This window comes from Periplaneta americana, chromosome 1, assembly GCF_040183065.1.
Source record: "Periplaneta americana isolate PAMFEO1 chromosome 1, P.americana_PAMFEO1_priV1, whole genome shotgun sequence".
Classification (NCBI taxonomy): domain Eukaryota; kingdom Metazoa; phylum Arthropoda; class Insecta; order Blattodea; family Blattidae; genus Periplaneta; species Periplaneta americana.
The window spans coordinates 153,660,603-153,674,399 of record NC_091117.1 but is presented as its reverse complement, the minus strand read 5'-3'; the positions used below and the strand labels follow the sequence as shown (position 1 = coordinate 153,674,399).

Here is a 13,797-nt window from a genome sequence, read left to right as displayed (position 1 = left end):
AAATTGTCAAGTCGTCGTGTTGGATAATTTTCTTATACATTAGTCGCTTTGTATTTTGGTGTATCTTGTTTTCCACAAGTTTGAGAAAGAGAAGAGTCCTTCCAAGAGAAGAGTTTGTAGCAAGAACAGTCTCTGCCTCATCTGGGAGGTAATAGAAAATGAACGGCTCGCTTAAATTTTAAGATAGTGGACTTTTTGTATTCTTCATTATCATCATCATAGTCGTTATCTTTCTCATCATTTTCATTATTATCGTTATCATTATGATCTTTGTCATTATTATTGTACAATTCAGCATATTAGCCTGTTTTGTCTTCGCTCTTGTGAGAATTGTAAATCATAATGTGATCTTGATCAGATTTTTTCAACCAAAAATAACTGTTCACATTCTAATATGCTATGTGGTAGATGGTACATTATAGTTCTAGAGCCAATAAGATAAGTAAATGTATTCATTCATTCAAACTCAGCTTCCTCCAATCTTTCTTATTTTCTGCCTTTCTCTTTATCTCCGCATATGATCCATATATCTTAATGTCGTCTATCATCTGATATCTTCTTTTGCCCTGAACTGTTCTCCCGTTCACCATTCCTTCCAGTGCATCCTTCAGTAGGCAGTTTCTTCTCAGCCAGTGACCCAACCAATTCCTTTTCCTCTTCGTGATCAGTTTCAGCATCATTGTTTCTTCACCCACTCTTTCCAATACAGCTTCATTTCTTATTCTGTCTGTCCACTTCACATGTTCCATTTTTCTCCATATCCACATTTCAAATGCTACTAGTTGCTTCTCGTCACTTCGTCGTAATGTCCATGTTTCTGTCCCATACATTGCCACATAAAGCACTTCACTAGTATCTTCCTTACTTCTTTCTACTATCTCATTTAGAATTCGCAACTTTATCTTCTTTACCTTTCTTCCTATGACCATGGTCTTCGTCTTATTTGCATTTATCTTCATCCCATACTGTTCACAGCTGTCATTTATCTCCAATAGATATCCCTTAGTTTCTTCTCCTCTTCTGCTAACAACGCCATATCATCAGCAAATCTTACGCACTTTATTCTTCTTCCTCCCATGTTCTGAAAGCAATTCTTCTCTAAATCCTCCAAGTAGATGTTGAACAGGGTAGGTGATAAAGGACATCCTTGACGTACTGCTCTCCCTATTTCACTTTCTTCTGACATTTCTTCTCCTATCCTGACTTTGACTCGTTGTTTCATGTAAAGATTACTGAACTTACGTACTTACTTACGGCTTTTAAGGAACCCGGAGGTTCATTGCTGCCCTCACATAAGCAAGATTAATCCAATCCCTATCATCATATCCCACCTCCCTCAAATCCGTTTTAATATTCTCCCATCTACGTCTCGGCCTCCCCAAAGATCTTATTCCCTCCGGGAAGATTACTGAACACCGTTGGTAAATGCGCCGATGACGAAGCAATGATGAGATAATAGCTGGTGGGAAACGGAAATACCGAGAGAGAAGTTGTCCCAATGCTGTATTTTCCTACAAAAAATTCTGCTTGAACTCTACATAACTTAAACTTCTGTCTTCTGCGTGGAAAACCATTGCCCTAGCTGTTTATCTAGAGCAGTGTTCCGCAACCCTTTTTTTACTCACGACACACCCTAGACAGGCCTAGACTCAACACAGCACACCAAAATGTTAATCCTTCAAAAAATATTATTGCACCGCGGAGGAAATGTTGACAGTGCAAGCCTAATTTCTTCATCGATGGATTTGAGTCTCTCCCTCCTTAATGTTTTAATTTCAGTTGACGTCGAGAAGCCCAGTTCACACATATGTATATGCAGCTGAAAATGAGAATAACATATTAACTTTTTCTACTTCGTGCATCACAATTTTCAGAGGAGATGGCAAAGACTTAGCAACAATGGCTTAGCGGTGAATGAGATAATGGTCGCTCCATATGTTAGGATATACTTCACGTACTTTAGCCACGAATCCTATCATAGAAGCGGCTCCATCTTTAAAAGCTAACGCAATCCTCTGTTGTTAATCAATTACGGACCACATATTCATTAGTTTTGTGAAATATTTCTTCACCGGTTGCTCGCTTGGACACTTCTTTGCACAAAAAAAAAATGCAATTACATTCCCATGAATGTATTGAATGTAGGAAAGAAGTTGTGCATGACCGCTAATATCTGTGGACTCGTTGATCTGAAGTGAGAACTTCTGACTGCTCTATATTTTCTCCTTCATAATGTCTTGGATGTCACTGGACATATCACTAACTCGGCGATTGATTGTGTCAGCAGAGAGAGGAATTTAATTTTAATTTAATTTAAAATAATTTTATTAATTTCTTACAATAATAGGTAAAAGTTCGCGTCACACTTTTCACCTTGTGGAGGCACATCAGTGTGCTGCGGTACACCGGTTGCGGAACACTAGATTCTAGAGGTAGACCTCAAAGTTGTTTTTCGTAAAAGGACCTTCGATGGGAATTCCTGGAAAAATTCTGCAGTGCTTGGGAAAAGTGACATAAGTCAGTTTCCACAAACATTTTTTATTAATTTATTGACAACTTACGGAACATCTGATCGCTTGGGAAAAGAGACAAAGTATTTCTCCCATTACAATAATTCATACAGAGGAAAATCAAATGGACATAAACCAGTGTGAAGACAGTTTTTTTCATTCTCCTGTAAAATTAACATTTTTGACTTGTGCAACTTTTTCCGAGCACTACAGAATTTTAATTCCTTGGTTTTGTAAGACGGCGGACTTTGATTAGGAAACGAAGAAAATTAAGAAATTTGTATTCGTGCGTGTGGCAGGAATGCCGAGAAGGGGGTTCTAATTAAGCCGCTGTCTCGTTTTGGGGAATCCGGTGTCCGTGGGAAGCTTGGGCAGCCCTACTCGCGCTAACGGCTGCCGGGAGATGAACAGGCATTCTTTGTCCATGTTTGGTGGATGGCGAGTTTGGTTTGTCTCGTGGTATGCGATGATTGTGAGCCGCCGCCACCGCTGCAGACTGGGCCCCGGTGCACCGTGCGATTCTAATCTGCGCTTATCTTGCTTCTTGGCCCTTTCCCAAACAGAATAAGCTACCCCCATAACGAGGCCATTTCACTTTCTGATCATTATCGTTTCCTTTTCATTATGAAACGACTGTTGCCGTAAAATTGGCCCTCTGGTGTTAAAAAGGGATTGTCGAAAACGAAAATTTATGTTAAGAGTTAAAGGTTCAAAATCTGTCATTGGACCTTTAAATGGAGGTACTGTAAATTTTTAAATATTGCGTTTAATGAAAATGTTGGCCATCATGTGGGTTGTTTTATTACACCAGGTAATAATAATAATAATAATAATAATAATAATAATAATAATATTTTATTTCCAGAACAAAGATACATATTGATTTTTTTTATATAAGAACTCTCTAGTACCCCCAGAAAGAATAAGTTGCACACTCGTGCCCAGGGGCATTCCACATAAGTTAATGTTAAGACATTTTGTTGAATAACAGAGTAAAAAGTAATAAAAGAAAAAAAGAAGAAGAAAAAACACATATCACAATAATTGAACTTTAAATTTTCTCTGTTAACAGCAATTTTAATAAATTTTTTGAAATGAGAAGCATTAGCAAATTGTATGTTTGGGAATTTATCTATTATCATTTGTTACAAAGCTTTGGACCGAAGTTGCTACTGTGATTATATGCTACAGCTGTAGTACATTTAGGAACTGTCAAGCAGGCGAGTAAAGAGTTTGGAACGAAACTTGTAGCATTTTTTCCATTTTTAATTTTATGAAGAAAGAAAAGTGATAGGCAATGAAACAAGAAATATTTGTTTATATTAAAAAAAAACTGTGTGTGTAATTTATAAAGAGTATGTCAATGAGTCTCTTTTAATGACACCACGTACTTATTTTTACATTTTTGTATTCTTCTGGAGTCTATTCCACAAAGGTACCTTGTTGCACAAATTACAAATTACTGATTAAAGATGTTGTAAAGTAAAGTTTCTTTTCCACGAAATAATTAAAGTGTGTTGTACATTACCAATGAATCGCTACTAGTGACGTCATATCAATAAACATACTACGTCATAACGTGAAGCAGCTGGTTATCTTCGTATTTCATTCATCGAATTAGGTTATGTTTGTCTCTCTATTCGTAATGTATTTTAAGGTAGATTATACTGCAAAGATTCGTAACCCTCAATGTTATTTATTTTAGTTTACTTATTTAATAATGAAATATTTACATCTTTATTATTATCATCATCATGTTCTTCCGCGATCCCCGCATAATGCTCCTTGATAGTTTCCCATATTACCCAACAGATGCCACTAATAATGATCTTCACCCCAAACGTAATTGTTACGAAATTCTTCTTCTTCTTTTTCTTCTTCTTCCCTTCAAGTATTAGGCCAAATGGCCTGTTACGATCTCACAGTTGAATTTTCAATCCAGCGCTTCTTTGGACGACCGAGAGATCTCTTCCCGTTTGGACGATAGTGGACCATGACTTTTGGGATTCTATCTCTATGCATGCGATGTAGATGATTTATCCAGTTGTTCTGATAATGTTTTACGTGATTAATTACAGGTTCTAGTTGTAATTCTAGTTGTACATCTTCATTGCGTTTGTGATCCCATTTCGCATATCCTGCTGTATATCTCATAAATTTCATTTCATTAGCCGTTATTCTGCTTTCGTCTTTCGTTACGAAATTACAAAACTGCAAAATTATTGAATTGGTGTCAGAGGATATGAAATGTTTATTTTGAAGTAAATAGAAGCAAGAAAGGATATTCTACATCACATATTTATCAAAATATATATTAATATTATGAAATATATTTAAATGGCATTAGTACATGTATGTATTAGTTTCCATTCATTGGTAGAGAATATTTGACAATCCACTAGTAAGTTACAAATATTACTACTTTTGTGGAACACAATCGTCAAATTTCATTGGTAATTTGTAAGTACGGAGTGGTAAAATACTACTGTAGAAAAGTCTTTTGTGGAACAGAAACTCCAGTATTTTTACTATTTTCTAGAGGATTTACTTGTAATGTACAAGTGGAATAGGCCCCTGGTCACAAAACCTACATAATCAAATGTATATATTTTTTTTATAATTTATAAACTATTATTTTTAGAAATTTATCAAATTTATAATCTCAATATAAGCCCGTGTGTAGCTATATAACAAAGAGAGATGCTTCAGTATCTCAATTTATCACTACGGAGAATAAGACGGTCGTGAATTAAGTAAAGTTTTGTCTGGTTAATTCTTGGGCCCCTCATTCTTCATAGTTATAAATTGATAGGCTTATATTGAAGTATTTATTTTATTGTGTAGCCCTGCACAAATATTTGTGTCATACAGTTCAGAAATTTAAAAAAAAAAATAATAGTTTATAAATGGTAAATAAATTGTATGTTTTGACTACTGGCTAATCCGAAAATAAAAAAATAAGTCCATCGTGACATTAAAATAAAAACATACTTCTAGGCACATGCTTTATAAATGAAAAACGTAGTGTTTGAAAACATGTTCAAAATATTCTTTTTTCATTCTTATAAATTTTGTGTAGGGTCTATATATAATGTTTTAATCAAATTAAAAATAGGACAACTAGAAGCAAGCTTGTTCCATACTTTCTACTCATCGGGTACACATTTCTATAATTTTAGAAGTTTAATTGTTTTTTCCGTGATATGAAATATGACAGAAATCGTTCTGAGATGACATTAGAGATTGCCTTGATGTTATGAGTCAACAATATTCATATCCGTGGATACAGGGAGTTACATGACTTATTACAAATAATCTGTACAAACTAAACGGCTGAAATGGGCAGGACTGTAATAAGATCCCACGACCAATTAGCCACTAAAAATATTTCAAAGTTTGAAGGCAAAAGATCCAAAGGGTGACCAAAATTATGATGGGAAGTTGGGGTAATTAAAGGCTCTGTTAACTTCTTTTATCACCACGTACTTGAATTGTAATTATTTAGCTTACTTTTTGAACTTCAAACACTTTTCGCAGGAATGAAATCATACGGTGATAATGGAGGAGTGGTGAATTAGCATGAAGAGAAATGAAGTATTCGAAGAAGACCTTCTGAAATCTATTTGTTCACAAATTTCGAAGGTTTCCTAAGGATCCAAAATGTGTCTAAGCAGTACCGACAATTGACTCATAATAGCTAACTTGAAAACAGAAAACTGATGTTAATAATCTATACAGAGTGTATACAAATGATTCTTCGGGTTTTGACATCGTATATCTTCAAATGTATAAAGTCCATCCATTTGTACTAATAGCCAATCGAAAGAGCACATTTTCAAGTTCTGTACATATCATTACAAATGTTCTATGTGCCCTCGTGTTACCCGACACACATCTATGCGGTAGTCCAGTTCGACCCATACACGTTGGAGCATGTCATTGTCGATGTTCCTCAGCGCAGCAGTGATGCGATCCAGGAGTTCAGCTAATGTTGTCGCATAGGTGGCATGTAAACATTCTCTTTCACGTTACCCCCAAAGAAAAAATCACAAACTGTGAGGTCAGGAGACCGCGGGGGCCACCTGAGGAGTGCCAAATCATCCCGAGCAGAATCTTCCACACAGTTGCACGAGGAATGTCCAGTTCGCGACTTGCTCGACGTGTTGATTTTTGTGAGCTACGAGCGAATGCCTCTCGGATTCTCTCCACCTTTTCAGCTGAAACACCTGGTCGTCCTGAGCTTTTTCCTTTACACAAGCATCCTTTGTCTTTCAACTGTCGATACCACCGCAGAATACTTTGGTGGTTTGGTGGGCTCCTCTGTACTGTCTCCGGAACGCACGCTGCACAGTGATGATGGATTGAGTACTCTGATCTTCCAAAACACAAAATGCTTTCTGTTGATCAGTCACTATTTTATCAACCGCCACTAGTGAGTCACTGAAGAGTCAGAATGAAATCTGAAATGAGAGATACCAAATTTAAGAATATGCTCTTTCTATTGGCTATGAGTACAAATGGGTGGACATTATAAATTTTAAGCTATACGATGTCAAAACCTGATGAATCATTTGTATACATTCTATATTTTATTTTTAACGCGAAACAAATTGCTATGGACATTCGATTAAATCTGATCATACTTTCTGTTAATATAGCAAAGCTATTAATTACAATAGGCCTTGGATGACTGAAATTGTGTTCAAAACAAAGCAGTTTCGAATCCAGCCAGTCGTGGTAAAACATAAAATAATAGAAAAGCAAATACTGTGACATAGTGAATTCATTTTTTAAGTAAGTGTAAAAGCTTAATGTAATATTTAACCTAATCTTAATTTAATAACAAAAAATTTCATTTACAAATGGGTTTGATTAATACTGGGAATCTACGTAGATTATAGAGAATACTGCACACTGACATAAATTACAAAATAATATTTTATTGTCAGTTGATAAACCATCATCTTTAAATTCTGAAATGTAACTTCTTAATTTTAAAGTGGTTTAATGTGGTACGTTTGGCATATTTACAGTTTTTATAGAATGATTAGCAGAACTGAACCAATGTGTATTCTGACTGTCATATAACCGCGAAGTTACACTCTGTTACAAACTTCAAAATTAAAATACTGTAATAGAATTTCTTAACTTGCTTTTTCATTGTTGAAAGGACTGTTAATTTTCAAATAACTCTGATTTTAAAGGAATTACTGAAAATATTTAAAACTGTATTGTTGAGATGTATTTTTAAAAGTTAATGGAATTTTATTTTATTATTAAGCCTAATATAATATGGACTATTTTATGTGAAATATAGAAAATACATGAAAATAAATTAATTAATTGAAATATGTACTAATCTCTGAGATATGGAAAATAAAAGTAGCATTTCAAACTCTACGCATTGTGAAACATAAAGATAATGCAAAATATAATTGTCGTATTTACATAGAAATCCTTTCCCTGGTTATAGCAATAACAAATTAACTTGCGTTTTTCCACATCTACAGATTCCTGAAATACGGTTCACTGGTACGATTTCTGACAACGTTGACTTTAATAAAATGGAGTGATTCATGCTGTTCTTGTTAGGCGTGTTGTTTGAAAATTCAGACTTGCCCACAGTTCACACAGCAGTCTAGTTATCTCTCTGATAACGTGAACACAGCATGCTTTGTGACGTAACAGAAGACTGATTCTAAGGAACAATCTTAAGCAACATCTTCTTTCACTTCTCTTCTTCACCTCCCCTTCTTGCATTACCTCGTCATTCCCTTGATGCTCCTCTTTATTTTCGCTCCTTCGCTTTCTCTTTGTTTACATTAGTGTTGTGATGCTACAAAAAATATTTTCAAAATTTTCACGGAAATACACTCTATAACCGAAAAGTTGTTTTGGAAATGTCGCCTGCCAATCTGTATACGATTTATTCTAAACTATTGTACAGATTTTGTTCATATTCAGTATTATCCGAGAATGATGCGTATGAAATGTAATGTAATACAATTTTTAGTAAAAATTAGGTTTTACTGAAAATCAAAACAAACTAGCGTTATAGTACAAATAAAAATCAGTAATTCTTCTTGTCATTTTTAATAACAAAATCAAGTGTCATAGTAGTTCGTATCGATAGAAAAAAGTTCTTCTCGTGATAAATTAATAACTAGCTACACCTATTTGTATCTACACGATTATTCCTACTCTTAGTTGTAATTTCCGTCTTGAGTTCTATATCCTTCATCACAGAAAAATTAACTGAGTAGAAGGAGAATAATAATAATAAAGAAACAAATTTAGGTCGCTGCTTACAATAACTGGGGTTTCTCCTTTTCTCTGTCATCCACTTTTTCTTTGTCATCCACTTTTTCTGTACCTTTACCTCCCCTCTATCCTATTTTCTCTCTTTCCGCTTTTTATTTGTCATTCACTTTTTTCTTTGCTTTTACTTCCTCTTCCCTCGTTTGTCTTTTCTTTCATCTTTATCTTGCCTTCTTCCTCTTTCTGTTTGTCCTCAACTTTTTCTTTATCTTTTGTCATTCTTTTTCTCTTTACAGTTACCTTCTCTCCTGTCCTTTTATCTCCTATTCTTTCTCTTTACCTACTCTCCTTTCCCTTTACCTCTTCTCTTTCCTCACCTTCTCCTTTTTTCCTGTCTCTTTATCTTTATCATCCTATTTTCTTTACCTTTATCCCCTCTACTTTCCCTATACCTTCCCTTCCTCTTTCTCTTTATGACATCCACTTTTTCTTTACCCTTATCTCCTCTATTTCTTCTTTAGCTTCTCTTCTTCTTTTTCTTCATCTATTTTCATCCCCTTTTCCTTTACCTGATTTCATTCCCCTATATCTTCTCTCTTTTCCCCTTTCTCTTTATCTTTGTCATCCTCTTTTTCTTTACCTTTACCCCTCTCCTTCCAAATTTATCTCCTATCCCTTTCTCTTGCCCTTCATCTCCTCTTTCCCTTTCTGTTTCTCTTTATCTCAAGCCTTTCCATTTACCTCCATGTACCTCCTCTCCTTTCATTTCACTTCTACTTTCATCTTTTTCCCCTTCTAACTGTACGTCCTCTCTTTTCTCATTATCCGCTTTCCTCATATATATATATATATATATATATATATATATATATATATATATATATTTAAATCAGTCATCAGCAAAGGTGATACCACCACCACATTTTTTTGTTCTTCCGCTGTTTCGTATCTTTTGTGACAGAAATTACGAATCGGTTCCCAATCAGCGTGGTACTTTGGAATTCTGCTTATTTATAAGAAGATTACAATACCAGATTTGTTTTCAGGCAATGATTTATGTTAACATGAACTTAAGTCAAAGGTTTGTGTGTATTCTGATGGGTCTTAGGGAACAAAGGTCTCAAGCATTTCTTATAATTGTCGTTATAGAAGGCAGCATTACTCTGTAGACTCTTGTTTCACAGTGAGGGATAACATTTAAGTCTGTCTGCGGTCTTCATTCGTCCTGGCCACTAGTTCTTTTTTGAAATTGTTGTCTTGAAGTGAATAGTTTCGTCATAAGAATTAACTTTGTGATTAATTCATGGGATAATAATTCTTCACGTTGAAGTGGAGTAATATTTTTATTCATGTTTGAGATTTCGATTACTAGTGCTGGAAACATTCTTTAAGTTGTTAAATTTTTTGAAACGGCTGTGATTCTCAGGCGAAGCAACTTTCAGTGTTTAACTTGTGATTTTTCTTCTTAATTTGATAAGCAAGTAGTTAAGTATACGGCAACTTTCGCTGGTGCATACCTTTTTGTCCCAGTAAACACAGTATACCTATATGCGAAGTACTGAACAGAGATTGTTCGTGTAGACAAATCTAAAAGCAGTGGAATTTTCCAATTAGGGTAGCTCGGAATTTCAGGGTGTGTACTTCCACTTCTGAAGGTACAGAAAAAGGAGAGGTGGAGGGTTGAGTGTTACCAAACATTCCCCCTCGTAATAAATTAAGAGATTCAGTTCCTGGAAGGACCCGCCGTTGAACTCGAGGGGTGAAGATGCGGTTCTGCTGTAAGCCCAGTTGCTTTAGTTGTTTGGAAAGCGCTTTTTCCCGGGCTAAATTACTTCTCGAGCAGTGTCGGAGTTCGACGCCCGTGGACGACGGCGATAACTTGCTACATACACCACCTTTGACACCAGAGAAGCCAGGACCTAGCACACTTAAACGCTGGGACGTGTCTACCGTAATATTCCAGGATCATTACCTCCTCAAGGAAGATGTGCCTGAGCCTCAAGGTAAAATAAATTGTTCCCGCATATTTTTTAGCGCCTTTCCGCTTTTAACCTTACATAGTCCCATCATCGCTTACCTGTAATTAAAGTATATCTCAAACTGTATGCAGAATATGAAAAACTAATTGTCTGTTAATTATTAATATTGCAAATACTATTAGAAGTAATAGCACTGTTTTCTAAATTTGTAAATGGTGAGCGAAGCAACATTACAAAATCTTAATACACAGTTTTAGATATATTCCGTGATTAATTCATTCAAGATAATTTTTTTCATTCTTTATGCAGAATTAAGTAGCTATTTCATTGTTATTATTAGAGCCCGGATGTGTAGGCAATTATTTTGGTTAAAATAGGCAGACATGTAGGCACTAAAAATAGTAAAAATAGGCAGTGAAATAGGCATTTATTGTTCATGGAAACAGACAAAAAAATAGACAAATATTTAATAAACTATCCCAACAAGATTCTTTTTCCAGTTGTCAACTGTCATAGTGAGCCGCCTGTCAGAGAGAACGTTTTTCATGGTGGGAAAAGATGTTTCTGCTTCTACTGAAGTGATTGGATCAAACTTAAAACAACTTATTTCAGAAGGACTGTCTCTACTTTCTTTCAGAGATCGGGGAAAACCTGTGTAATGTCTCAAAAAGAGGAATGTTGGAAGGGATTAGAGACTTCAAAGTACGCGTGACTTGTGCGTGCAAGCGACAACAGTAACGGGACCTGGAGACTTGCTTTTAATACTTCCCTCGTCCCCTTTTTTTCGCTGATAAACCCCGAAGTGACCTGAGCACTGAGGATTTTACTGTTCAAACATCTTTAAGTGACATAAAAGATGGATTCGGTAGGGGAGAAAAGTTTACGACTTCTTGGAAACATATGTATTGCTGGAGAATAAGATTCTCAGCAAATATATTTTGTGTGAGGTGAATATATATTTTTAATTTGTGCACCCATTCTTTTTTATATAATTTATGTGCGGTTTATTTTAAATGCATTAAATATAGAAAATGTACAATAGCGACGTAAAAGGGCTAAGAAAAAAGGCATTTTACTTAAATTAGGCAACGGGAGCTAAAATAGGCAAAAAAGGCAAAATGTACATACACTCAGTTTAAAAAAGGGATTTTGCCTAACATCCGGGCTCTAGTTATTATTGTTCTGTGAACTAGTTCTCTGCAAGAACCTATTTTTGAAGTAAGAGTATGGATTGATGAATGTAGTTAGGATGAGGGGGAAAAGAGCCACAGAGGCAGGCATTTTATGTATTGTAGTACTAAAGGCTCTTAACAGATAGCGCTTGTCGCAGCCCTCCCTCGAACATTTCACATTCTAACCATTCAGAAGTTAATGTAACGGGGGAGAAATTTGTATGTTCATCAACTGTCTGTACGAGAATCATCTTTGGCCTTAGCACTCCATCCTGTTGGCGTATTATGCAGTTGTTTCCTACTTTGACTGTCAGAGGCCTCTGCAGCCTCACGAAATGCTGGCTTGTAAAGACACTGTGCGCAAAGCAAGGAATGTTTTGGGCGATAAGTATGCAGTAAAATTGCTCGCAGTCCCTAATTTATGTTGAGGAACCTTTATGTCTCTTTATTGCACTTAAAAATCTATTCCTGGCGGAGTTTTGTATCCATAACTTTTGGTCTATAATGGCAAGCATCACAAGATATTCGACAACCACGGAAGATCTCCCGCTTCTTTTTCTCAAAAGTATGAGTAGTGTTGATTCGAAATATAAAATGTGACTTTGCTCATTCGACAAATTTAACCTTCCAATTAGACGCACGACAAGACTAGTGTGGACTCCACCACGTTGTTAAATCTTTATCAAGAGCGATAAGATCGAAGTTATCGGCAACGGTCAAGCATCTATAGTAGGGTGACCAGATTCCCAAAATAAAAAAACGGAACACTTATATTAAAGTTGACATGTATCAACATTCATTATTACTTGTGTTTATATAATCTCAGTGAACAGTTTTATTTATTTTAAAGTAATAAATACTACACCATTTACAAAAACTAGGCTATAGGCGTATGGGTTTGGTTCAAGGACCGTGTAATATTTTGGTTTTAGGAATAAAGAAATTTCTGGAAAATGAATGGTTTTGTTGAGCACTTGAGCAAGCAGTAGAAAAATGGTGAATGGGAAGGATATAAACCTATTGCAGGCCTCCGTCTCCCTAAAGAAGTCAGCAGGGGAAATATTGCTAGATTTAAATATGCACCCATTGCTTCGGTATCATTGAAAATGCATTTTTTTTTTCGCTTATAAAATGTTTCTAAGACAGGCCTGCAGAACTGTAGCTCTTGAGAGCGACTGCTTTCCTCCCCTTTCTTACCCCACCCACCTTTTCTACCTGTGCGATCACGGCGTTCTAGTTACGCTCGGCTGCATCAACATTCATTCTAGGGGCGGAAGTCGATCATCCCCAATAGAAGTGGAGTGAGGCTGACGTCTTAGTTCCCCTCCTTGCGAGTTCTGCATGCCTGATCTAAGAAAAGGCAAAGCTTCACAACAGAAAATTAGAGAAAACTTTATGTATTGCAATGCCAATTATGAGTAATGTGTTAATTGTAAATTCATTGATAAATTAATTAATTTAATTGTAATATTAGCACTTGTGTATTAGCAGCTATAGAACATGACGTCCATGAATTCATTTTAAGACAAAAATAAAGTTTCTAACCGCAATAATATTTTACTGTTTTTATCTCTGTAGACCATAATATTTAACTCAACAATCATTGTAGTTTAATGAATATAATTACATTTTAGCTGCATAAAATCGTATTTTTAACTGCTTGAAATTGTATTTTTAGGTGTCTAAATCTGTGGTTTTAGTGCCTGTTTTGATAAATTCAGAGCCTATTTTAATTATCTAAAAGTTGGTTTTTAAGGGCCTGAAACTGTGAGGTCTACTTATAACATGACAAAGGGAGAGATGATGTAGGTAGACTTACATTGTCACTTTCTTACCTGAAATGTAACTCGAGTCCACCGTATTTTCAGTCTCGTTTTC

At 35.5% G+C, this 13,797-nt stretch overlaps 1 protein-coding gene across 7 annotated transcripts in view; it reads left to right on the top strand.

Annotated features, from left to right (window-relative positions):
• The window catches only part of Cdk4 (Cyclin-dependent kinase 4), a 371,407-nt gene that overhangs the window by 268,066 nt on the left and 89,544 nt on the right, over positions 1-13,797 (top strand). The window contains exon 1 of one of the 7 annotated variants that reach the window (XM_069829850.1): positions 9,961-10,771. The exons of the other annotated variants lie outside the window; for them this stretch is intronic. Coding sequence (XP_069685951.1) covers positions 10,534-10,771 — 238 coding nt within the window. The 5' untranslated portion in view covers positions 9,961-10,533. Of the gene's footprint in view, positions 1-9,960; positions 10,772-13,797 lie in introns of those variants that run through there. 7 annotated transcript variants of the gene reach the window in all.